This window comes from Salvelinus namaycush, chromosome 25 (assembly GCF_016432855.1).
Source record: "Salvelinus namaycush isolate Seneca chromosome 25, SaNama_1.0, whole genome shotgun sequence".
NCBI classification, from domain to species: domain Eukaryota; kingdom Metazoa; phylum Chordata; class Actinopteri; order Salmoniformes; family Salmonidae; genus Salvelinus; species Salvelinus namaycush.
In genome coordinates this window covers 22,034,695-22,061,268 of record NC_052331.1, presented here as the reverse complement: position 1 = coordinate 22,061,268, position 26,574 = coordinate 22,034,695, and the positions used below count along the sequence as shown (strand labels likewise).

General features: G+C 41.7%; 1 protein-coding gene across 1 annotated transcript; it reads right to left on the bottom strand.

The window, feature by feature from the left end:
• Nucleotides 1–21,226: 21,226 nt before the first annotated feature.
• On the bottom strand, nucleotides 21,227–23,748 carry LOC120019978 (Krueppel-like factor 4). Its single transcript, XM_038963391.1, has 3 exons — nucleotides 23,531–23,748; nucleotides 22,331–23,357; nucleotides 21,227–22,193 (listed from the first exon to the last, which is right to left on the bottom strand). The coding sequence occupies exons 1-3, from the start codon at nucleotides 23,615–23,617 to the stop codon at nucleotides 22,018–22,020; spliced, it is 1,290 nt and encodes a 429-aa protein (XP_038819319.1). The 5' UTR covers nucleotides 23,618–23,748; the 3' UTR covers nucleotides 21,227–22,017.
• Nucleotides 23,749–26,574: the final 2,826 nt, after the last annotated feature.

The following is a 26,574-nucleotide window of genomic DNA, read 5'->3' as shown; positions in this document are numbered from 1 at the left end:
GCGTCTGCCTTAGCGTTCTGGGAACCTGGTCTGTAGGACAGAGTGAAAACAAAACGGTTAAAGAATATGGCCCACCTTACCTGGCGAGGGTTCAGTCTCCTCGCCGCCCGGATGTACTCCAGATTGCGGTGGTCAGTCCAGATCCGAAAGGGTGTTTAGCACACTCAAGCCAATGTCTCCACGCCTTCAGAGCCTTGACAGCAGCCAAAAGCTCCCGGTCCCCCACATCATAGTTTCGCTCCGCCGGGCTGAGCTTCTTCGAAAAGAAAGCACAGGGGCGGAGCTTTGGTGGCGTGCCCGAGCACTGAGAGAGCACGGCTCCTATCCCAGCCTCGGACGCGTCCACCTCCACTATGAACGCCAAAGAGGGATCCGGATGAGCCAGCCGAGGTAAACAGAGCCTTCAGGTGACCAAAAGCCCTGTCCGCCTCAGCCGACCACTGCAGCCGCACCGGTCCCCCCTTCAGCAGTGAGGTAATGGGAGCTGCTACCTGACCAAAACCCCGGATAAACCTCCGGTAGTAGTTGGCAAACCCTAGAAACCGCTGCACTTCCTTTACCGTGGTGGGAGTCTGCCAATTACGCATGGCTGAAATGCGGTCACTCTCCCTCTCCACCCCTGAAGTGGAAATATGGTACCCTAGGAAGGAGACGGACTGTTGGAAGAACAAACATTTCTCAGCCTTGACGTACAGGTCATGCTCCAACAGTCGACCAAGCACCCTGCGCACCAGGGACACATGCTCGGCGCGTGTAGCGGAGTATATCAGAATGTCGTCAATATACACCACTACACACTGCCCGTGCAGGTCCCGGAAAATCTTGACAACAAAGGCCTGGAAGACTGATGGAGCATTCGTCAACCCGTACGGCATGACGAGGTACTCATAGTGCCCTGAGGTGGTACTAAATGCCGTCTTCCACTCGTCCCCCTCCCGGATACGCACTAGGATGTAAGCGCTCCTGAGATCCAATTTTGTGAAGAAGCGCCCCACGTGCATTGACTCGATCGCACTGGCGATGAGAGGCAGCGGGTAGCTGTACCTCACAGTGATCTGATTGATACCCCGATAGTCAATACACGGGAGCAGACCTCCATCCTTCTTCTTCACAAAAAATAAACTCGAGGAGGCAGGTGAAGTGGAGGGCCGAATGTATCCCTGCCCCAGGGATTCGGAGACATATGTTTCCATAGCCGCCGTCTCCTCCTGTGACAGAGGATACACGTGACTCCTGGGAAGTGCTGTGTCTACCAGGAGATTTATCGCACAATCCCCCCGTCGATGGGGTGGTAATTGAGTCGCCTTCTTCTTACAGAAGGCGAGAGTCAAATCGGCATATTCTGAGGGGATGCGCACGGTGGAGACCTGGTCTGGACTTTCCACCGTAGTCGCACCGATGGAAACCCCTACACACCTCCCTGAGCACTCTCGTGACCACCCCTTGAGAGCCCTCTGTTGCCACAAAATAGTGGGGTCATGACAGGCCAACCAGGGTAGGCCCAGCACCACGGGAAACGCAGGAGAATCAATAAGGAAGAGACTGATTCTCTCCTTGTGACCCTCCTGCGTAACCATGTCTAGTGGAGCGGTGGCCTCCCTAATCAGCCCTGACCCTAATGGTCGACTATCTAGGGCGTGCACAGGGAAGGGCATATCCACAGAAACAATGGGGATCCCTAAACTATGGGCAAATGAACGATCAATAAAATTCCCAGCTGCGCCTGAATCTACGAGCGCCTTATGCTGGGAATGCGGGGAAAACTCAGGAAAATTAATAAACACATACATGTGAGCAACAGGGGGCTCTGGGTGAGCCTGGTGCCGACTCACCTGGGGTGACACGATAGTGCCCTGCCTGCTGCCTCGACAACCTGAGGAACCCCCCCAGCACCAACCAGCAGTGTGCCCTCTGCGACCACAGATGGTGCAGAGAATGGCCCCTCCTCCAGTCGCCCTAAGCGCAGCACCTCCAAGCTCCATGGGCGTCGGAGCGGAGGTGCTGGGGGATGGAACTGACAGGCCCCGATCCGGACGTCCGCGGGTAGCCAGTAGGTTGTCCAGCCGGATGGAGAGGCCCACCAGCTGGTCCAACGTGAGGGTGGTGTCTCGGCAGGCCAACTCCCGACGGACGTCCTCGCGCAGACTGCACCGGTAGTGATCGATCAGGGCCCTGTCGTTCCATCCCGTGCTGGCGGCCAGGATTCGGAAGTCCAAAGCGAAATCCTGCGTGCTCCTCTTCCCCTGCCTCAGGTGGAACAGACGTTCACTCTGCAAAATGATCCAAGCCCTGGCCCACTCCAGGGCTTTGCCTGAGAGGCAGGAGACGAGGGCGGACACACTCTCACGCCCCGAAGGAGCCGGGCGGACGGTCGCCAGGTAGAGCTCCAGCTGGAGTAGGAACCCCTGGCATCCGGCAGCCGTCCCATCATACTCCCTCGGGAGCGCGAGTCGAATCACACTGGGACCGGGTGAAGGAGGGGTGGACAGTGGGGCCTGGTGTAGTGGGGCTGGTGGAGGCGCTGGAAAACCTCCTCCTCTCTTCCAACGATCCATCGTCTGCAGCACGCGATCCATGGCGGTGCCCAGACGTTGCAACATGGTCGCGTGCTGCTGGACGCGTTCCTCTACTGCCACAGTCTGCTCCTGCTGACTGCCTTCCAGGTGAGTGATTCTGTAATGGTCCTGTGTGTAGCTGGTGTAGAGAGTCAGGCGCAGGACAGCAGATATGAGTAATCAACGTACTTTACTCAAAATATACAAAATACAAAGCAATATAGCGAGCCCACAATAACGGACCGATGTACAACGAACATTCACTCACAAACAAACATGGGGAACAGAGGGTTAAATAATAAACAAGTAATTGGGTGAGTGAAACCAGGTGTGTAAGACAAAGACAAAACAAATGGAAAATGAAAAGTGGATCGGCGGTGGCTGGAAGGCCGGTGACGTCGACCGCCGGACACCGCCTGAACAAGGCGAGGGACCGACTTCAGCGGAAGTCGTGACAGGTTGTAACTGAGGATAAACAAGCAGAAGCGGTTGCTGCCCAAATGATCAGCTTTTTAAAGGAGTGTGAATGCACGGCCAAAGTTGTGGCACAGTGTTATGATGGGGCCGCAGTCATGGCCTCTGGTATAAACGGAGTACAAACCAAGGTGAACGATCTCGCAAACTCTGTTCATTCATTGCTATGCGCACACTCTTAATCTGGTGATGTCACAAGGTGCTGGTAAACTAAAAGAATGCAAGATTTTTTTTCTCATTTTGGTGACCTAGCAACATTTTTTTCAAGATCTGTCAAACGAACAAAATTACTGGATGAAATATGCCAGCGAAGACTACCCAGAGTGGCGCCAACACGATGGAACTTCTCCTCACGCTTAATTTACACTGTGTAGGAAAAAAATACGGAACTCATTGAACTCTTTGAATACATAGCAGACCATCACGATGACTCTGATGAAGACACCGTTCACAGCGCAGATGGATACATGATGCACCTGACAAGCTTCCAGTTCTGCTTCCTGCTATCCGCGTTCTACTCCATATTTGCGTACTCCGACGTGCTATTTGGAATATTTGCAGAACAGGGAGTTTGACATGCAGTTCTGCTTGTGGTGTCTCTGTGGTGTTCTGCAACACCACAGAGAGGGAAAAAGGAAAATTTGATTCCATCTACGAGGATACTGTGAGTGAGACCGGAGTTCCAAGGGGATGCAAGACACAAGAGCCCGGCTGATCTGCTCCACTTTCTCCAGCAGAAGAGACTAATTGATAGTATGCAACAATTGTATCTGCTTTCCAGTCTAGTTTTGTCAATTCCAGTGTCCACTGCATCAGTAGAAATAACATTTTCTGCACTAAAAAGGATCAAGACATATTCCAGGAATACCACTAGACAGGCCCGACTGTCAGCCCTGGCTATGATCTCAATCGAAAAATAACTTATTTTGGATTTAAAATCAAAAGTCAAGTTATATGAACCTGCCATTGCCCTTTTCATAAAGAAAGACATGAGAATGGACTTCGCTTTTAAATGATTATCATAATGGTGAGTGGACCTTTTGTTTTCATCTACAGCTTGCTTTTTGTTGCTATCTTGTTCATATAAATTTGAATACAATGTGTAAAATATTATTTAAACTTTAGATCACTGGTTGTGTGGTAAAAACAACAGTAATGATGTTGCAATTGGAAGTACTGGGGACATGACATTTCGTGTTGTGGTGCATTTTTTAATTGTTGCATGCTGGAGATAGAACATCAAATACAGCGCAATTTGTTTCTCTCTGACAGCATAGACTGTCCGTGGTCTTGAAACAATGTGAGTAGTTGTGTGGTTGAATTTATTCCGCCACTATTTCAAGTGACTGTTTGTTTTGGCAAATGTTTCTTTGTGAGCCACAGCCGAGGCGTGGCTTAGGACCGTTTGACTCTGTCATCAAATAATTGCTTCTCCTACATAGGTTTGCAAAAGAAAGGTCTCAGTCATGCTCTGTATACACAGGCATCTGAGTTCTCTATCTATATATATGACGTCAGATCTTTTTCCACAGCTGAGGACCTAGCTCCAATAGTCACGGTTCACCACTGGTGGAGAGCCATTTTGCTGTTTTAAAGCTAAATAATATTAATATTACTATATTATAATACACAAAGGACTCTAAGATTCGGGAGGATCTCCTCCTACAATTTTGGGCACAATTTCTTAATTTTACTCATAAAATAAGCACATCGTTCTGTCAACTTTATATTCCGCAGTGTTGGTATTTTTGTTTATTTTACCAGTTTACGTGATTGGAATGGCATGGTTACTATTGTGCCATGTCAATGACATTACAACGTGATTTTGCTCCCCAGGCAAAGCAATATAAAAGCGCAGGTCCCAGCTAGGCTTGGGCGTTATATCGTATACAGTGCATTCAGAAAGTATTCAGACGCCTTGACTTTTTCCACATTTAGTTACATTGCAGCTTTATTCTAAAATGGATGAAATTATAGATGAAACACGATACCCTATAATGAAAGCAAAAACAAGTTTAGATTTTTTTGCTAATTTATTACAAATAACAAACTGAAATATCACATTTACATAAGTATTCAGACCCTTTACTCAGTACTTTGTTGAAGCACCTTTGGCAGCGATTAAAGCCTCGAATCTTCTTGGGTATGACACTACAAGCTTGGCACACCTGTATTTGGGGAGCTTCTCACATTCTTCTCTGCAGATCCTCTCAAGCTCTGTCAGGTTGGATGGGGAGCGTCGCTACACAGCTATTTTCAGGTCTCTCCAGAGATGTTTGATCAGGCTCAAGTCCGGGATCCGGCTGAGCTACTCAAGGACATTCAGAGACTTGTCCCGAAGCCACTCCTGCATTGTCTTGGCTGTGTGTTTTAGGTCATTGTTCTGTTGGAAGGTGAACCTTCGCCCAAGTCTGAGGTCCTGAGTGCTCTGGAGCAGGTTTTCATCAAGGATCTCTCAGTACATTGCTCCATTCATCTTTGCCTCGATCCTGACTAAAAATGAAAAACAATCCCCACAGCATGATTCTGCCACCACCATGCTTCACTGTCGGGATGGTGCCAGGTTTCCTCCAAATGTGACGCTTGGCATTCAGAACAAAGAGTTCAATCTTGGTTTCATCAGACCAGAGAATCTTGTTGCTCATGGTCTGAGAGTCTTTAGGTGCATTTTGGCAAATTCCAAGTGGGCTGTCATGTGCTTTTTACTGAGGAGTAGCTTCCGTCTGGGCACTCTACCATAAAGGCCTGATTGGTGGAGTGCTACAGAGATGGTTGTTCTTCTTGAAGGTTCTCCCACAGAGGAACTCAGGAGCTCTGTCAGAGTGACCATCGGGTTCTTGGTCACCTCCCTGACCAAGGCCCTTCTCCCCCGATTGATCAGTTTTGCCTGGCAGCCAGCTCTAGAAAGAGTCTTGGTGGTTCCAAACTTCTTCCATTTAAGAGTGGAGGCCACTGTGTTCTTGGGCACCTTCAATGCTGCCGAAATGTTTTGGTACCCTTCCCCAGATCTGTGCCTCGACACAATCCCGTCTCGGAGCTCGAAGGACAATTCCTTCGACCTCATGCCTTGGTTTTTGATCTGACATGCACTGTCATCATCTGTGGGACCTTATATAGACAGGTGTGTGCCTTTCCAATTCAAATTAAATCAAAGTTTATTTGTCACGTGCGCCAAATACAACAGGTGTAGTCCTTACAGTGAAATGCTTACTTACAAGCCCTAACCAACAGTGCAATTTTTAAGTAAAAATGGGTATTAGGTAAACAATATATAGGTAAAGAAATAAAAAAAACTGTAAAATGACAGTGAAAATAACAGTAGCGAGGCTATATACAGGTGGTACCGGCACAGAGTCAATGGGTGGGACACAATGCAAATAGTCCAGGTAGCCATTTTATTACCTGTTCAGGAGGCTTATGGCTTTGGGGTAAAAGCTGTTGAGAAGCTTTTGGTTCCTAGACTTGGCGTGTGGTAGCAGAGAAAACAGTCTATGACTGGGGTGGCTGGGTCTTTTACAATTTTTAGGGCCACCGCCTGGTGTAGAGGTCCTGGATGGCGGGCAGCTTAGCCCCAATGATGTACTGGGCCGTACGAACTACCCTCTGTAGTACCTTGCGGTTGGAGGCTGAGCAGTTGCCGCACCAGGCAGTGATGCAACCAGTCAGGATGCTTTCGATGGTGCAGCTGTAGAACCTTTTGAGGATCATGCCAAATCTTTTCAGTCTCCTGAGGGGGAATAAGTTTTGTCGTGCCCTCTTCATGACTGTCTTGGTGTGTTTGGACCATTCTAGTTTGTTGGTGATGTGGACACCAAGGAACTTGTAGCTCTCAACCTGCTCCGCTACAGCCCCATCAATGAGAATGGGAGTGTGCCCGGTCCTCCTCCTGTAGTCCACAATCATCTCCTTTGTCTTGATTACTATGGTGGCATATTTATGCTTTACCAAATGAGGAGAGTTACAAACTACACACCCGTCAGAGTTATACTTAAACTCCATCTTTAATAATAATAAGCTTTGGAATAGCCTTTTTGACTTTCAATGATGCGCTATCTGTAATGAACCATTGAAAAGTGACTACAGAAAAATACAAAGATCTTTTATAGCCAAGATACACCCCTCTCAACTTACATGACGAACCACAGATCTTAGGAACTGTTCACAAATAAATACTTTTTCTTGAGAAAGGAGAATCCCTTAGCCAGATAACATTTGCTATAAATTATCGTTCAGTTTGGTCCCTCAGACAAGGTTCTAATCTCGTTCCTGGTATTTCATAGTACAAAAACACCAACTCATCCAATGGCATATATCAATTATCATCTCTAGATACTCCCATCTCAAGTAAACCCCCTCTTAACCCCACTCCTGGACAAGCTCACTGAGGGGAGTGAGCCTCTAGGTCATACACTGTCCCAGGATAAGTGTAAGATCATAGAGGACATACAATGTTTCCAGACACTGCCATACACCTCCCCCCAATGGGAAAAGGAGGGAGTGACTGGCGCACAGACATTGTGGAGACAAGTAATTGGTTCCCCATTAATCACGCCATCCCTTCACATGGTTTAAGAATAGGTAAAGACACATTCACATATTAAGACAATGTTCCATTCTGTTCTCTTCCCTTTCTGATATTCCGCATAGCACCAGGCAAGCCTGACCTCTCCCCTCTCTGGGCCCCAAGTGACTGAGCCCCAGCTTAGGGAAAAGTGCATCTGCCAACACTATAGTCCAAAAGGATACATTCTAATGACAAGTATCTCCCATAAGCATATTATGCAAATAAAACATCTTAATTATCTATGTTACCCAACTAATTCTGATTCATCCGCCACATTATGTTGAGGGATAGGTTGTTATTCTTGCACCACCCGGCCAAGTCTCTGACCTCCTCCCTATAGGCTGTCTCATCGTTGTCGGTGATCAGGCCTACCACTGTTGCGTCGTCTGCAAACTTAATGATGGTGTTGGATTCGTGCCTGACCATGCAGTCATTGGTGAACAAGGAGTAGAGGAGGGGACTGAGCACGCACCCCTGAGGGGCTCCAGTGTTGAGGATCAGCGTGGCAGATGTGTTGCTACCTACCCTCACCACCTGGGGGCGGCCCGTTAGGAAGTACAGGATCCAGTTGCAGAGGGAGGTGTTTAGTCCCAGGATACTTAGCTTAGTGATGAGCTTTGAGGGCACAATGGTGTTGAACGCTGAGCTGTAGTCAATGAACAGCATTCTCACATAGGTGTTCCTTTTGTCCAGGTGGGAAAGGGCAGTGTGGAGTGCAATAGAGATTGCATCATCTGTGGATCTGTTTGAGCGGTATGCAAATTGGAGTGGGTCTAGGGTTTCTGGGATGATGGTGTTAATTTGAGCCATTACCAGCCTTTCAAATCACTTCATGGCTATGGACGTGAGTGCTACGGGTCTGTAGTCATTTAGGCAGCTTACCTTAGTGTTCTTGGGCACAGGGACTATGGTGGTCTGCTTGAAACATGTTGGTATTACAGACTCAATCAGGGACATGTTGAAAATGTCAGTGAAGACACCTGCCAGTTGGTCAGCACATGCCCGGAGCACACGTCCTGGTAATCCGTCTGGCCCAGCGGCCTTGTGAATGTTGACCTGTTTAAAGGTCTTACTCACGTCGGCTACAGAGAGCGTGATCACACAATCGTCCGGAACAGCTGATGATCTCTAATGCAAGCCTCTAAGCGAGCATAGAAGTGATTTAGCTCATCTGGTGGGCTCGTGTCACTGGGCAGCTCGCAGCTGTGCTTCACTTTGTAGTCTGTAATAGTTTGCAGGCGCTGCCACATCCGACGAGCGTCGGAGCAGGTGTAGTACGATTAAATCTTAGTCCTGTATTGGCACTTTGCCTGTTTGATGCTTCATCGGAGGGCATAGCAGGATTTCTTATAAGCTTCCGGGTTAGTGTCCCGCATCGTGAAGCGGCAGCTCTACCCTTTAGCTCAGTGCGAATGTTGCCTGTAATCCATGGCTTCTGGTTGGGGTATGTACGTACAGTCACTGTAGGAACGACGTCCTCAGTGCACTTATTGATAAAGCCAGAGACTGATGTGGGGGACTCCTCAATGCCATCGGAAGAATCCCGGAACATATTCCAATCTGTGCTAGCAAAACAGTCCTGTAGTTTAGCATCTGCTTCATCTGTCCACTTTTTTATAGACAGAGTCACTGGTGCTTCCTGCTTTAATTTTTGTTTGTAAGACGGAATCAGGAGGATAGAATTATGGTCAGATTTGCCAAATGGAGGGCGAGGGAGAGCTTTGTATGCATCTCTGTGTGTGGAGTAAAGGTGATATAATTTAGAATTTTTTTCCCTCTGGTTGCGCATTTAACATGCTGATAGAAATTAGGTAAAACTGATTTATGTTTCCCTGCATTAAAGTCCCCGACCACTAGGAGCGCCGCCTCTGGGTGAGCGGTTTCCTGTTTGCTTATTTCCTTATACAGCTGACTGAGTGCGGTCTTAGTGCCTGCATCCGGCTGTGGTGGTAAATAAATGGCCACGAAAAAAATAGATGAAAACTCTCTTGGCAAATAGTGTTGTCTACAGCTTATCATGAGATACTCTACTTTAGGCAAGCAAAATCTAGAGACTTCCTTAGATCTCGTGCACCAGCTGTTGTTTACAAATATACACAGACCCCCCCCCCCCCCTCGTCTGTGTCCTCTATACCTGTGTCTCTTTCTCTTGCCAATGACGGGGATTTTGGCCTTGTCGGGTGTCTGAAGTACATCCTGTGCGTCCTGCTTGTTGAAGAAAAAATCTTTGTCTAATCCGAGGTGAGTGATCGCTGTCCTGATATCAAGAAGCTATTTTTGCCGTAAGATATGGTGGCAGAAACATTATGTACGAAATAAATTACAAATAATGCGAGAAAAAAAACACATAATAGCACAATTGGCTAGGTGCCCGTAAAATGGCTGCCATTTCTTCCGGCGCCATCTTTGGTGTCCAATCAATTGAATATACCACAGGTGGACTCCAATCAAGTTGTAGAAACATCTCAAGGATGATTAATGTAAACAGGATGCACCTGAGCTGAATTTCGAGTCTCATAGCAAAGGTATGAATACTTATGTAAATAAGATATTTCTCTTTTGTATTTTTAATACATTTGCAAAAATTTCAACACTTTTTTAGCTTTGTCATTATGGGGTATTTTGTGTAGATTTTTTATTGACTCCATTTTCTATTACGGCTGTAACGTAACAAAATGTGGAAAAAGTCAAGGGGTCTGAATACTTTCCGAATGCACTGTATTACATATACCAGGGTATTTGGAAATAGCCACGGTATGGTTTTTCAATACCGGCAAAATGATTTATTTTACATTTTTTTATACATTTTAATATTTGTAGCTACTTTTTAAGTAAATACCTGCAGTCAACTTGTGCAATACATTAGGAGATAAAGAAGAACGCGTTCTTTATTTCACCTGTCACATAATTTTTCATTATGAAGTTTACCAGTAGTCCCCAGTCACATGGTGTTTGTTTACAAGCACACAATGTTGAGAGACCTGAGCCATGTGAGTCACTCACTCTTGTGCAGTACACGCCAGGTGATCTAGTATGGAATTCACAACAATATTTGCCAGCTAGCTATCTTAGAACTATTAAGTTAACTGTCTAATATGTGCTAAATGCTCTGCAGTTGTTAATTTGGTTTGCTAATTTAGTAGCTAGTTACATATCTAGCTAAGTGGTTGGCTTATGTCACACATGCAGCTACCAAAAATGTATGGGAATGTCTTCTCTAACCAAAATTACAACAAACTAATTGCAGCATTACCGCAAAAATGTAAGAGGCATGTGGAAGGGGGAAAAGTAAGGAACTTGTCTTTCGGCCCTGCATTGAAGACCAAAATTGGTTGAAGAAAATTGTGATAAGTAAAAAAGTATATCAGTTTCATTTAAGCACCCAAAAAATTGACAGCTGTGCTATATAGATTGCAAACTAGTTGGGAAGAGATTTTCGATATACAGATTCCATGGCACATGGTTTATAAACTGATATGGAAAGCAACGCCGGATTCAAAACTTACCATTTTTCAATTTAAATTATTAAACAAAATTCTTGCAACCAATACAATTTTATATACAGTATATGGGGGATACAACCATCCCAGCTTTACAGATTTTGCTGCAAAGAGACAGAATCATTCAATAATTTGTTTTGGCACTGTCCACTTGTAGTTTGTTTTTGGTTGCAGGTCCAGAAATGGCTGAAGAATTGTAACATTTACTGTGCTAACTCTGCAGATAGCACTACTGGGTGATTTGAAAAGTCATAGTCAATCGATCACAGCACAGTTAAAAATGTATGGCAAATATAAATCAAAATGTATTGTCTTCAGAAATAGATGTGAGGGGTTGAGGGTAGCGGAAGGATTGGAGTAAAAACAAACAAAAGATAACTATTGTAAAATAGATTGTGCCCGTAAAATATATATAGTATTTAAAAGCTGGAAGTAGAAGCCTAACTGTTGTTGGTCATTAGTTTACTCCAATTAGGGGAGGGGTGTGTCGTGGAAAATCTACACAGGAACACTCAAATTCAATCTTAAATTAATCATTGCTTATTATCAGCGCACTAGAGAGGTTCCAACCAACTCAATGCGCCAAGTACACGTGTCGATCAGGAGTTAAATAAAACTAGACACTTCATAATTTCAAACCCTTCATTTTGGGTTGTACAATCCTTCTTGTAAAACCATGGCTTAAGACCTTCGCTTCATACAGTTACACATATGCTTCAATACACAATTTAATTTATGGAAATTTAAATGACATGTCAGCTGGAGCTTTTGTTGCGAGTGACATGTTAATGGGGTGGCAGGTAGCATAATGGTTAGAGCATTGGACTAGTAACTGAGATGTTGCAAGATCAAATCCCGAGCTGACAAGGTAAAAATGTGTCGTTCTGCCCATGAACAAGGTAGTTAACCCACTGTTCCTAGGCCGTCATTGAAAAAAAATAATTTGTTCTTAACTGACTTGTCTAGTTAAATAAAGTTAAAATTAAAAACTGTAAAAAAATGACAGATCAGTATCTCAATGCATTTCTAGTCTAAAGTACTATACATTTTGCAGTGTGCAGACCACAATCAACTAGATACCCCAAATGTGACCGACCGGCTCAAATCGGTCTTATGTAGCAAAATTTGAAATTATGTTTTTTACATTGGATAAAAGTAGAGACTCAGAGCAACAAGTGGTATATCATACACTACAGTTGAGGAACAATGGGAAAGTCATTTTGCTTTGAAAGTTGATAAACTTGTAAACTCACTTTTGAGAAAATGGCCTTGAAAGTTTTGGTACTACCACTGGAGTGCCCTTCTAAGCCTCCCGGGTGGCGCAGTGGTTTAGGGCACTGCATGCAGTGCTAGCTGCGCCACCAGAGTCTCTGGGTTCGCGCCCAGGCTCTGTCGCAACCGGGAGGTCCGTGGGGCGACGCACAATTGGCATAGTGTCGTCTGGGTTAGGGAGGGTTTGGCCGGTAGGGATATCCTTGTCTCAGTATATAAAATGTATGCACTCTACTGTAAGTCGCTCTGGATAAGAGCGTCTGCTAAATGACTAAAATGTCAAATGTAAATGTTTGTCTACACCCATTCAGCGTCATTCACACCCTCTTCAGCTTTAGCCCCACCCTGTCTATTTAAGGGTTGATCCGAGCGTTCTGTACTAACAACAGCAGTCAAGCACCCCTGTAAAGACCTTTATTATACACAGATTCAAATAGCTATTGATAACAACTTTGTATTTTGTGGTTATGACCCAGAGACTCTTTATTTTGGGACTGTTCTTATGTCAGAAGATTTTGGAGTGAGTCAGAAGATTTTATTTCAAAAGAAACTACTATTAATGTTAATACGAAAGACTCTGATATTATGTTTTATTTTGATCCAAAATATATGGACCCTGATTTAACTTTCATTGTTAATTAGCTTATTTTTCATGGCAGATTCTTTATCCATAAAATAAAATCCATAAGAACACCCCACTCTGACCATTTTACTTACCCTAGCAGAGCTGGTTAGGCTGTTTTTGTGTTATCCAGAGCGTTGATGATTGTAACTGTGCTGCTGGCAACAATTTAATTACCTTTTTTTGCCAACGTTTACTGACATTGGCCATATTCAATGGGTGTTGAGCGTTCGTAAATTCATCAGTTATTCTGCGCTCTGGCACACTCAGACGAAAGTCTTTTGTTAAGACATGTTAGCTAGGTAAACAATGAACCATAATCCCAACTCATGATGTTACTACCCTGCATTAATCTTCAGGTAGCTAACCAACCAGGTTCCATGTTAGTTAGCTAACATTAGGCTATAGCTAGTCAAGCAAATGTCTCTGAGATACGAATAATAAGATCATACACGTAATGTTAGCTAGCGAGCCAGCCAGCTAACATTATCTAGCTAGCTAGACTTTATGTCAAAATTAGAAATGTGTAATATCTGAAAATGTAGTTAGCTAGATTATTTTACCCATGTTCTGTCTGTTAAAACCTTCTTATGGATCAAATCCCGTTAGCGGGATCGATTTGACAACATCGGTGAAATTGCAGAGCCCGAAATTCCCAAAAAATTATTAGAAATATTTAACTTTCATACAATCACAAGTGCAATACACTAAATTAAAGCTTAACTTCTTGTTAATCCAGCCACCGTGTCAGATTTCAAAAAGGCTTTACGGCGAAAGCAAACCATGCGATTATCTGAGGACAGCACCCCATCAAACAAACACATGACAATCATATTTCAACCCGCCAGGCGCAACACAAAACTCAGAAATAATGATATAATTCATGCCTTACCTTTGAAGAGCTTCTTCTGTTGGCACTCCAATATGTCCCATAAACATCACAAATGGTCCTTTTGTTCGATTAATTCCGTCGTTATATCTCCAAAATGTCCATTTATTTGGCGCGTTTGATTCAGAAAAACACCGGTTCCAATTCGCCCAACATGACTACAAAATATCTAATAAGTTCCCTGTAAACTTTGTCCAAACATTTCACACAACTTTCCTAATCCAACTTTAGGTATTTTAAAATGTAAATAATCGATAAAATTTAAGACGGGATAAACTGCGTTCAATAGCGGATAAAATGAAAGTGGAGCGAGCTTCAGGTCACAGTCCACTTGGCTGTACACCCAGAAAGGATTTTTTTTTTCTCTAAAGAAAAACATCAACCAATTTCTAAAGACTGTTGACATGTAGTGGAAGCTATAGGAACTGCAAGCATATTTATATTAAAACTGACTTGCCATAGAAAACCAATGGAAAACAGATTGACCTAAAAAAAAAAAACCTGGATAGATTGTGCTCGGGGTTTTGCCTGCCAAATCAGTTCTGTTATACTCACAGACATTATTCAAACAGTTTTTGAAACTTCAGAGTGTTTTCTATCCATATCTACTAATAATATGCTTATCCTAGCTTCTGGGCCTGAGTAGCAGGCAGTTTACTTTGGGCACGCTTTTCATCCGGACGTGAAAATACCGCCCCCTATCCCAGAGAGGTTTTGTTAAGACATGTAGCTAGCTAGCTAGCTAAACAATGAACCATAATCCCAACTCATGACGTTACTATCCTGCATGAATCTGCAGGTAGCTAACCAACCAGGTTCAATGTTAGCTAGCTAGTCAAGCAAATGGCTAACTAGTCAAGCAAATGGCTCTGAGATACGAATAATCAGACCATACACGTAACGTTAGCTAGCGAACAAGCCAGCTAACGTTAGCTAGCTAACAGTACCCTTTAACTTGAAATGAAACCACTTTCTGTCAAAATTAGAAATGTGTAATATCTGAAAATGTAGCTAGCTAGACTATCTTACCCGTATACATCATGGATGGACACGTCTCCTGTCAGATGGTTGCCCTTAGTTTGAAGATGTAATCCGGAGACAGGTGTTTTCTCCATCTCCTCAGCTACCATACTCGAATTCCACTGATTTTCAAAACTCGGTCCTCCAGAAAGTGGAGAGCATACACGTATCATTAGCTAGCTAACAGTACACTTTAACTTGGCATTAGGCCTATGCATTTTTACATCACAATAAATAAAAAAAATACGCCGTATGAGACAGGATTACCTAGACATACTGACCAGCTCAAATAGACAGAAGCGTGCTAAATGGCAGACCAATCCAAACTCATCTCTAAGCATATCCAGCCCACTCATTATCTCAGCCAATCATGGCTAACGGGAAGGTTGCTGACTTTTTCTGTTGCTAAACCAACTAGGCTCATAATTTAAAAAATTTATTTGTATTTACAGATGGCATACAAGTTTGTTATTAAGGCACATGAAAGTTCACAAGTTCGAGAAGGCATTGCTGCCCCAAAAAATGCATTTTTGGGGCATGCCGCACTCCTGAGAGAAAATTAATGAGAGAAAATGCAGTTGATAGTTTCAACTGGATGCTGTGTACAGGTTGCTGGCTCGGACTCAGGTCTCACGGTAGAAGTGGTGAAGGACCATACTGAACGCCATTTTCGGCATTACTTCAACCAGTTAGAGGGGGTGAGGTTCACACTGTTCTCAGCTAAAGTATCCCTTCCATGCATCTAGATACCATCTGTGGTCACATTCGCCATAACCGAGAGAGAGGACAGACCAGAACAACAGTTTAGTTTAGGGCATTTCTGATTCAGGAAATCCAGACTTATTATTTACTGTATGACAAATGACAAATTATTCACTGTATGACAAATTATTACTGCTACCAATATTCTTAATACAAATTTCTAAGACAAATGTCAAAGAGAATAACGTCCCACGGTTGAAACCATTTTCCCCCCAAATTAGCTTATACTTATACCCTATTATCTTGGCGATCTCACTACAACGTTACAGGATCAGGGAGTCAGAGAGCTAATCCTTAGGGCGAAATCCCAACCATCCAGCAGACCCAATCTGGTGAGATTTGTATAGAAGCAAGACAAAAACAAATAACACAACAGCAATACACTTCTTCATATAAAACTAGAGGTGGGGAAAACTTCAATCCATTTTGAGTAACTTTCAACCACTACCAACATATATTTTTTTATTTTACAGGCAGGCATGTGAAGAAAATCAATTTACCAAAGGGCTGCAAGGGACTGGTAATTCCTCCTTTGGACACGACTCACATCGTGATTCATGCGTCCAAAGAACAACAACACTGCCTGTTAAATAAAATTTTAAAAATATTACAACCCTCGATGACTCAATCTTAACTTAATTGTATCCCATAAGGTTATTCAAGGAATAGTAAAATAGACTAGAGACAGGTGTCCTTCATTCAGGGGCAGCGCTTTCCCTCTCTCCTTCTCTTGTTCCGAATCACACATAGGACTGTTGAGAAATTATAAACTTCTTCCTAATTATCTAGTCTTTACATAGCCCATTTAAATCTCACCCAATGTCTCTAGTCTTTCTAGTGAGGGTGATCAGGTCTCACTAGGAAGTCTGGACAGAGGTCAGAGGTCATTCAACCCCATTAAATGAGTGTTTGTTTCCCTGTACCTCTGACATTATTTAAAGATATTTCAAACATTTCAAATATTTTGTGCATCAGGTTTACATTGGGTTTTTCACTACATTTCTTATCAAGGTGAGTTGTGTGTGGGTGCTGGCGTGTGTGTGATAAAAGTTGTAGTGTAAAAACAAACAAATTGGCCAGGCTTTACTTAATTTGGGAGCTCCATTAACAGCTGTATTCGGGTATGAATATACTGTATAGTACAGAGTTTCAATAACTGCTCTCCTAAGGCACCTGCCTCAGGAAGACTTTCGAAGGGAGAGATACAGAATCATTGATAAACATGGTAGTGGACATTCCATTAGTCCTGGAAAAAAAATAATAAACTTAATCAAGTTTAATGCATTTGTAATCATTGTCATTTTGGCCTGTTGCATTGATATAAAGTTCTGTACAAACTGTCCCTGGGACATTAGCTAGTCAAAATATGAAACCTGTTGTTTAATTGGGCTGGTGAAATTGCAGAGCGTGAAATTCAAAATACAAAAATCGTAATATTAAACATTCATGAAAATACAAGTGTCTTACATTGTTTTAAAGCTTAACTTCTTGTTAATCCAACCGCATTGTCAGATTTCAAAAAGGCTTTACGGCGAAAGAATACCATGCGATTATCTGAGGAAAGCACCCCACAACAAAATACTTTTCCAAACCAGCACAGGCGTCACAAAATCCCAAATAGCGATAAAACAAATCACTTACCATTGAAGATCTTCCTCTGTTTGCAATTCCAAGGGTCCCAGCTACACAACAAATGGTCGTTTTGTTCGATAAAGTCCTTCTTTATATCCTAAAAATGTCCATTTAGTTGGCGCACTTGATTCAGTAACCACTCGTTCAACATGCATACAAACGAATCCTAAAAGTTACCAGTAAAGTTCGTCCAAACAAGTCAAACGATGTTTCTAATTAATCCTCAGGTACTCTAATATCTAAATAAACAATAGAATTTAGGACGAAGAATAGTATGTTCAATGGGGAAGATAAATAATGAAGAGCGCGCACCTCATTCATGCGCGCAACAAGACTACTTTGCTAATGAGAGACACCTTGGAAAAACTACAACTACTCGTTTGTTTTTGAAAAAACAAGCCGAAACCCTTTCTAAAGACTGTTGACATCTAGTGGAAGCCATAGGAACTGCAATCTGGGAGGAAATATTTTGAATATCCCATAGGATTGCATTGAAATGGCCTGTGACCTCAAAAAAAGAAATTCCGGGTGGATTCTCCTCGGGTTTTTGCCTGCCATATCAGTTCTGTTATACTCACAGACATGACATTATGTTAACAGTTTTAGAAACTTTAGAATGTTTTCTATCCAATGCTACCAATTATATGCATATTCTAGCTTCTGGGCCTGAGTAACAGGCAGTTTACTTTGGGCACGTCAGTCATCCGGAATTCAGGATACTGCCCCCTAGCCTTAAAAAGTTAATATCCAAATTTCAATCAACTTAACATGTCCTTTCCACACTCACACAAGTTTCACATCCACATTCACTTTTCTCAAACACTCAGTAATCTCCCTTATTACTCCATGTGCATCTTCAACCATTTTCCTGTCGTTACTTCCTATGCACCATATGTATATTTCTATATAGAATAGCTCATATTCAGAAATAATACTTTCTTATTTAAAATCTCCATACAGAATCCCTATATAACATTATAAATCTTCATGTATGTATTTTCAACGGTTCCAGTGGTTCTCGACCACGTAGACACTTCTCTTATAAATGCCTACAGACAATTGTCAGTGGGGCCTCTCTGCCCTCACTCTAGCCCTCTCTAAGACTAGCCAGTGATTCTCAGACCACGTTGACACTTCTCTTATAAATGCCTACAGACAATTGTCAGTGGGGCCTCTCTGCCCTCACTCTAGCCTTCTCTAAGACTAGCCAGTGATTCTCAGACCACGTAGACACTTCTCTTATAAATGCCTACAGACAATTGTCAGTGGGGCCTCCTGCATTCACTCTAGCCTTCTCCTAAGACTAGCTTGCTGCTACTTCCTATACATATACAAATAACTGTAGATAACATTATAGATTGAAAAACTCAGCTAACAGAACTGGTTGGGGTATCCATTCAGACACGCACCTCTTTCATACTCTCATTTCCACATTCACTTTGTGCAATTACTTGACTTAGGACTAGTGGTACCCATCTCCATTTATATCTTTAGTTTTATTGGTTTTATACACATTCATTTAAATTGAGTTACTGAAATCAGAAGATATGCCCCTCAATTGTCGTGGATGATGTGTCTCCTCCTGGTCAGCTCATAGTAAGGGTCTGGTCGGGTCTGTCAACTTTTGGTCAGACGGGAATTTCCCTCACACTTCATAAAACGCACCCCCGGTTTTCCTCGCAGACCCGCACTGGAAAGCTCAGCAGGCAGAATCAATCATCAAATTGTTGTGGAAATTCTACACAGGGACACTCAAAGTCATTCTTAAATTAATCATTGTTTATTATCAGCACGCTGGAGAGGCTCCAACCAAGTCAATGCACCAAGTAAACATGTCGATCAGGAGCTCCACCTGGGCAATCCCGTGTGTTCTCGTATATACAGACAAGATACACTACTGGTAAAAAGTTTTAGAACACCTATTCATTCAAGGGATTTTCTAAATGTGTACTCTTTTCTACATTGTAGGATAATAGTGAAGACTTCAAAACTATGAAATAACACATATGGAATCATGTGAAACCCAGGTTGAACCACCCATATATCAGATGGTATAATTCAGCTCAATATAGGCCATATATAGTGAGCTCCAAAAGTATTGGGGCAGTGACACATGTTCTGTTGTTTTGGCTCTGACTCCAGAACTTTGGATTTGAAATGATACAATGACTATAAGGGTTAAAGTGCAGACTGGGTGAACAGTTTAGAAATTGCAGCACTTTTTGTACATAGTCCCTCCATTAAGGGGACCAAATGTATTGGGACAAATTCACTTGTATGTGTATTAAAGTAGTGAAAAGTTTAAAATTTGGTCCCATATTCCTAGCACACAATGCTTACAAACTTGTGACTTTGCAGTTTGTTTTGGTTGTGTTTCAGATTATTTTGAGCCCAATAGAAATTAATGGTAAATAATGCATTGTGTCATTTTGGAGTCACTTTTATTGTAAAAAAAGAATAGGATATGTTTCTAAACCTTTCTACATTAATGTGGATGCAACCATGATTACGGATAATCCTGAATGAATCGTGAATAAAGAGACCATATTATAATTGCAATATTATTACAGTGTAGATCATCAGTTTTTGTCAGGACATGTGTTTGTATTTCTATTTAGATAAGTGTGAGCTAATGTAATTTTGCAAATTAAAGTAAACAAGTATACTCCATTTCATGAATACTAAGACCAAGGAAAAAGGGATATCCTTGCTTTGACTTGGCTCAATTGAATTCTGGAGGTATTACTGCTTGGTTATATCAGTGTAATGGTGCAAGACTGCCCTCGTGAGGTAGGTGATAGAATTTAAAGCATTTTTCACTTTAAATGTAGCCTAATAAATGGAGGTTGGTAAAATGAACACGAGAGGGCGACATTTGCCTTCTGTTCAGCCAATCATGATAGTGGCACCCAAAAATCCACGCATTTACAGTGTATTACTATAAATATAGTCGTAACTGTTGCTATGGCATCTCTTCATTTGGCTTTGCAATAATTTTAAATTACATAGGTGGTTCTGAAGCAGGGAAGTAGGTTCCAACCTGCCGTTCTTATAATCCCTGTGCTCAGAATTTGAGCACAGGGATTATAGACTGAAATTAACGTCAATTGCAGTGTACTTTATGGGGCTGACATTCAAAAAATAAATTAAGTGTCTTATGACTTATGTCTTGAGGCAACAAGTACAAACATTTTGGCGTGAAATGCTGTATAATAGAGTATTATTAGTATTACTCAGAGAAAATGTGAACCTGCCCTCAGCTGACAATACACTCTTAGAAAAAAGGGTTCCAAAAGGGTTCTTTGGCTGTCCCCATAGGTGAACCCTTTTTGGTTCCAAGTAAAACTCTTTTTGCTTTCAGGTACAACTCTTTTGGGTCGCATGTAGAACCCTTTCCACAGAGGGTTCTACGTGGAACCCAAAAGGGTTCTACTTGGAACGAACAAGGGTTCTTCAAAGGGTTTTCCTATGGGGACAGCAGAAGAACCGTTTTAGGTTCTAGATGGCACTTATTTTTCTAAGATTGTAAGATATCAGTCTAAAGAGCCACATATATTTTGGTTTCCTCATTTTGAATTCAAATATGTGAGAAAAATAGAAAACAATACCCATGTGTTAAGGATCGGACCGTTTTTTTCAATTTTCGCCTAAAATGACATACCCAAATCTAACTGGGACAACTACATTGGGACAACTTTTATGCCTATGCAAATCTGTCTGTGGTGTAAATGATACATATTTAGATCTACGGTATAGGCCACATTCTGTAGTATTTCCTTAGGCCACCACGTCTTAGGAAGCGTCAATAAAAGTGTTACATGTTACTATTACAAAAAGGATGTTAGAACTCATACTAGATCCATTTCTGGGCCAGACCTTTGTTGGATACTGTAATGTGAACACTATTCATGTTAAATGAAAAAGGAAAAACAATTATATATTTCCATATCATTTTATTTTCATAAAACACAGAGCTCTTTTAACACTTTGTCTTGGTGATTTTACAAAACTATATTTGCTTTGATGCAGTTTAAAGTATCCGAATTAAGAGGTATTGCTCTTACAGAGTAAAAAACAATTTGATGCTGTCCAAGAATAAAAATGCATTGCATTTACAAGTATACTTTTTAAAATATTTTGCCCAGAACTTCAAGTATATCTAGTACAGTTTTCGGACAATATTTCCATACAACTTTAGCATAATTATTTAAACAAAATGTATAAAACATTGAAAAGCAATGTTTAGTGCCTGATTTAGTTAAGAGCACTTTGAGAAGCATAATAAGCATTCAAACTATTAAATAGAAAAAAACTATCCGTTTTTAAATGTACATAATTTATTGTAAAAACAATAGAAAACCATAGAAAAAATAATGGTGTTTCTTATAATAAACAACAAAAAAGGAAAAACCCTGACCTGATGTGAAAGTATCAAAATGATGCAGTAGGCATAAGTGATAGATGGGCATTAACATGTACAGTATGTAAAGACATATTGGGTCCTGCCCTTGTTCAGTGTTTTAATTCAAAAGCCAAAATAGCAACCATCAGCAGTCACCAACACTCATAAATAGAAGAGCAAGCACGAAAGGCTCTCCTTTTCCATAATTAAATACTGTACTACCATAATTTAGAATACAATGATAATATGTACAAGCATTTACATGTCATGTCATGCGCCATGATACAAAATTAGAACGTTGGATGTCAGATCCAACTTTCTCTGTTTACATGTGCCTCTTCATGTGCAGCGCAAGGTGATCGGAGCGCGAGAATGCCCTCTCGCACAAGTGGCACTGGAAAGGCCTGTGACCCGTGTGCTTTCTATAATGACGCGTCAGCTCGTCAGACCTCGCGAATTTCCACCCGCAGCCTTCCCAATTGCAATGGTATGGTTTCTCGCCTATGGATAACAAAGAAAATACAGTTAGGCTACATTTTGTGGGTGAAATCATTAGAAAAACGGGGCTAACATTTTTTTTTTTTTTTTACATCATAGCAGATATCAACAAAAAAATATAAAATGAAAAATATAATTACCTGTGTGTGTTCGCATGTGAGCCTTTAGGTGGGAACTCTTGGTGTAAGTCTTCCCACATCCAGGGAATTCACAGCTGTGCGTCGCGGTGCGTTTTCTCGCCCAAGACCTGCGGCCCCGTTTGGGTTTGCTATCTTCTGGTGCGTAGAACTCCAAAAGTGGCGATGATGGTGGTGTCAATATCACCCCCGGCATGGACGGATGGTGCACCCGCATGGGCTCTCTAAACATCCCGTACTGTTGCTCACCTTGGTGATGGGCGTACTGTGGTGGATATGGGGCATACTGTTGCGGGTGTGCCATGTGAGAATGCTGGTGATGAGAGCTAATCTCTGCCAAGTGACAGTCTTTGCGTCCCATCCCGTCTCGGGACACACTCTGTTGCATGTCGTGAGATGCAAACCCGTGAGCAGTATGTTGATGGTGCGCGAACCCTGTGTGCATGGAACGCATGTGTTTCTGTTCATACGTGTGCCCCACGAAGTCACCTGCCATCATGCACGACTGCTCAGTGTTTTCTGTCTTTATTTTATATCCCATGGGATGAGAGTTAGTCAGTTGAAAGTGCACTGCAGTGGCAGTGGCTGTGTTCAAGGCACGCAGTTCAGTATACTCCGGCCTGTCCGTGGCAGGCTGTTTCAGGCTGTAGTCTAGCAGTGAGTCGCTATGATAGTTCATCTCGGGGGTCAGCAGCTCGGCTACCAGACTGTGTCCGGGACTTGTGTTGAAATTGCTGCTGCCGTATGCGTTGGGTGTAAATTGAGAGCCGTCACTGTCATGCCCTGTGCTGCAGCTTTCCGGGGACTCAGGCAGTGAGTAGGAGTACGCCTGCTGAGAAGATAAGTTGTTATTGGTTCCACTTTCAGATCCAATGGTGTTGGATAAAATGAACTCCAAATCCAAGAATTTCCCCAGATCGTCTTCATCTCTGGTCACCGCAGGTGATTCAACAATACTGAACTCCACTTCGATCTGGGATTTCAAATCGTCACCTGTTGCGCTGGTATGGACACCATCAACTTTCCAGTCCTATAATGCAAATAAAACGAAATTGGCATTCAAACATAGTTTCAGTCAAGAACCTCTTTCCGAAACAGTTGTATATTTTTATTTGTGTACTAGGCTATACATATCGTCCAAATTACATAAAAATGTTCAGCAAATTTCAGCTGAAGAAATGACATAGACAAAATTACACTTACATGGAAAATTGCAGACTGCTTCTCCTCCATAGTCGGACTGCTGGAAAACGTAGTAATCGACTGCAGCATCGCATCAGCGAGAGCCATTGCAAAATGTTATTATATTCAACCTTTTACTCCTGTCCAAATTCAGTAAGCCAAACGAAACTGTCAGATTTACCCCCAAAACACCTAACGATACGATGGGTTGCGATCCAAGTCAAACGATGTAAGTCCTGATGACTAGGGCCAGCTTGTTATAGCCCAGTACAGGGAGGACTTTGCGGGGGTGTCTCACCTGTCGACCAATAGGGTGAAGTGTTGAGGTAGGCTAACTACTATTTTACATGTCCTGTATTGTCACCAAATGCCAGTGTCTGAATTAGCGAAATGCATTTTTAAAGTCTTACAAAATATAAAAATATTATTTAGTAAAAGCCATAGCATGTTGGGCTTAATTAAATAGAAGAAAGGTTGTATGGGGCATATAACACTCATTCTTTTCAGTAAGTTTTACTGCAGATAAAGCTGTCATGATATTACATTTTTACAAAGCCAAGTTTATTTTGTCATTATGATTTGTGAAGTACAACTTGTACAATTGCAAATCTTCACTCATATTTCAAATAAATGATTAATCAATAATAATAATCAGGTAATAACCATGTATTAATATGATTCTAGTAGAATATTATTCTAACCATATTATATATTATAAGGAGATGTGTCCTACATGTATATTTATTGATATTCGTTTGAATCATTGTTCCCTTTGCTTTCCCACTCAAAACCAAGTATTTTTGAGACCTTGCCAAAACAAACCCAACCGCTCCTCATAAGATTCCATCATGTATAACCGAAGGGGGCGACACTCACCCTGTGCGAACCTGCTATGTAATTAGATCAATAATCTGAGGATTTATCTGATATAATTGATCTGAAATCATGTTTCTAACGTTTCTAAACTTCAATATGACAGTATGGTCTTCTAAATTAGACCACTCAAAAATACATATTTCAAGTGTTTTAAAAGAAGCAATCCTAGGCCTAACTGAGTTAAGTGGAACAACTGATGAATGCATTATTTTGAAAGTTAAATATCCAGCTACTTCTAGAGTTTCGTTTCACCCCTCTGTGACAGACCTTATTTTCTTGCAACGATTTGACAATCTATGGCTAGGCCTAATACCATTCATTTGTCTCAACGTGATCCACTAGTTGTTTAACATTTAAACAATTAGAAATGTGTGAACTTGTGCCATTAACAGGGCCATCGAAACAATGTGTTAATCTTAACGGTAGACAAAGCTGTTAGTGTACACGTGTGTTAATGACCTTTACATAAACAAGCCCATTCGTTGGCTTGATTATTATGCACATCAAGGTGCTTGGCGCATAGAGCATTACAGGTGGTTAAAACATCTGCTGCGAGGCATGCCACCCTGATGACATGGTTGAATTGTACAAATATGTTAGGTATTTGTATAAATATAATAAAGAATCGCATAATTTTTTTTTTACCTGGAAATAAACAGTTTAAAGAGAAATTAAACAAATAGTGTCTTATGTTCAACATGTGACCAGCTGCATAAAAAATATATGAAACTTTTGTTGAACAGCTAAAATTGTGCTTCAAGTGCCATGCACCATCACGCTATATATATATATATATTTTTTTTTTAAATAGACTACATTAAACATACAATAAGGAGTTTCTAATTTAAATAAAACATTATGAGTAAGAGATATGTGTGAATCATCTTTAAACCAGAGACTCATAACCTATCTAGAGCTCATGTGCGGAGTGGACTGCCCAATTCCTCCTATGTGTGACCATGCCTTTATACCCCGTTATTTTTAAATGTCCTACGCAAATCAGATTCCGGAGTAACGGTTGTGTCTGGAGCCAAGTGGAAATGGAGTTAGTTTCCTGAGGAAAAACGGGACTTTTTTCCTTCACTTTCACTCTTCTGCGCGCCTACTACACATGCGCTCGCACGTGCTTTCTTTTTTTACCGTGTCATACAGACTCAACCATGTCATGTCCAGCAGATAACCGTTTTTGTGTTTCGGCTCAATATCAACCAAAACGAAACCAAATGTTGATGATGTTCATGATATAACTTCTATCAGCCTATTCTAAAGGGTTTATTTCTAGATGTAAAGGAACAAAAATAGAAAGCTAATTCCTAACTTGTATGATCAAATACAATATCAGCCCAAGACATCTAGAACAAATAGAAATGAAGAGAAGAATGGCTGGTCACGTTTCTCCTTCTGTATTTCTCCGTGTTCTAAGAGAGTAAGTCTCCTCCTGTTTTCTAAACAATTAAGAAGATTTCAGTTTGGCAGACAGTGCCATGGCCTACCTTCTTGGATACATTTAATTTTACTCACAAGGAAATCTATGATGGGACTTCATTTGTTATTTTGCAAGCAGCTCAACACAGAACTCGTCTTGTTCTCTATGGACTGTAATTATTCAATAACCTAAACCATATCTCACAATGACCTATTATTGTGATTATACATTTTAGCTTGCAAAATAACATAACAGAGGTTGTGGAAAAGTCTGATTTGTTTCCACACAGCTGTGGTCCCAGTGGCATAGCGCAGTTTCGCGGGGGCCTGCCAGATTTAGAACACACAAACAATATGTAGAAAGCGAACATTATCCATTAGGTCTAGCATAGCAAATACTTCAACGTTTAAGCATATGTTGCAGAACAGTAATTACAATCTTTTTTCAGAATTTTGACCAAAAACATCTTATGGAGGTTAGCCATCAGTAATAGAATTGACAAGCCACTAACGGAGTTGACAAACAGATACTCTAGACAAATATTTTTGCTTCTAAAAACAAAAAGTTAAATGCAAACATTTGTAAAATATGGACAAACAACGATTCAATCAGATCTTTCAGCACTCGGAAGTAGTTGACGTTTTATTGAGTTTACAAAAACGCCAGTGAGTGGTCCACACCCATGATATGGTCATACATGTACAGTATACATGCTGTTTACACAAATGGGTTAATGTCCAAAGATAAATATTTTTTTGCAGAC

What these genes read in the sequence shown, in the direction of transcription:
- LOC120019978 (XM_038963391.1), bottom strand. Translation starts at nt 23,617, where the DNA reads ATGGCTCTCGCTGATGCGATGCTGCAGTCGATTACTACGTTTTCCAGC. An exon ending in AGCAGTCTGCAATTTTCCAT is followed by an intron (nt 23,358 to 23,530) that starts GTAAGTGTAATT and finishes TTTGCATTATAG; the next exon opens with GACTGGAAAGTTGATGGTGT. An exon ending in TCACATGCGAACACACACAG is followed by an intron (nt 22,194 to 22,330) that starts GTAATTATATTT and finishes TGTTATCCATAG; the next exon opens with GCGAGAAACCATACCATTGC.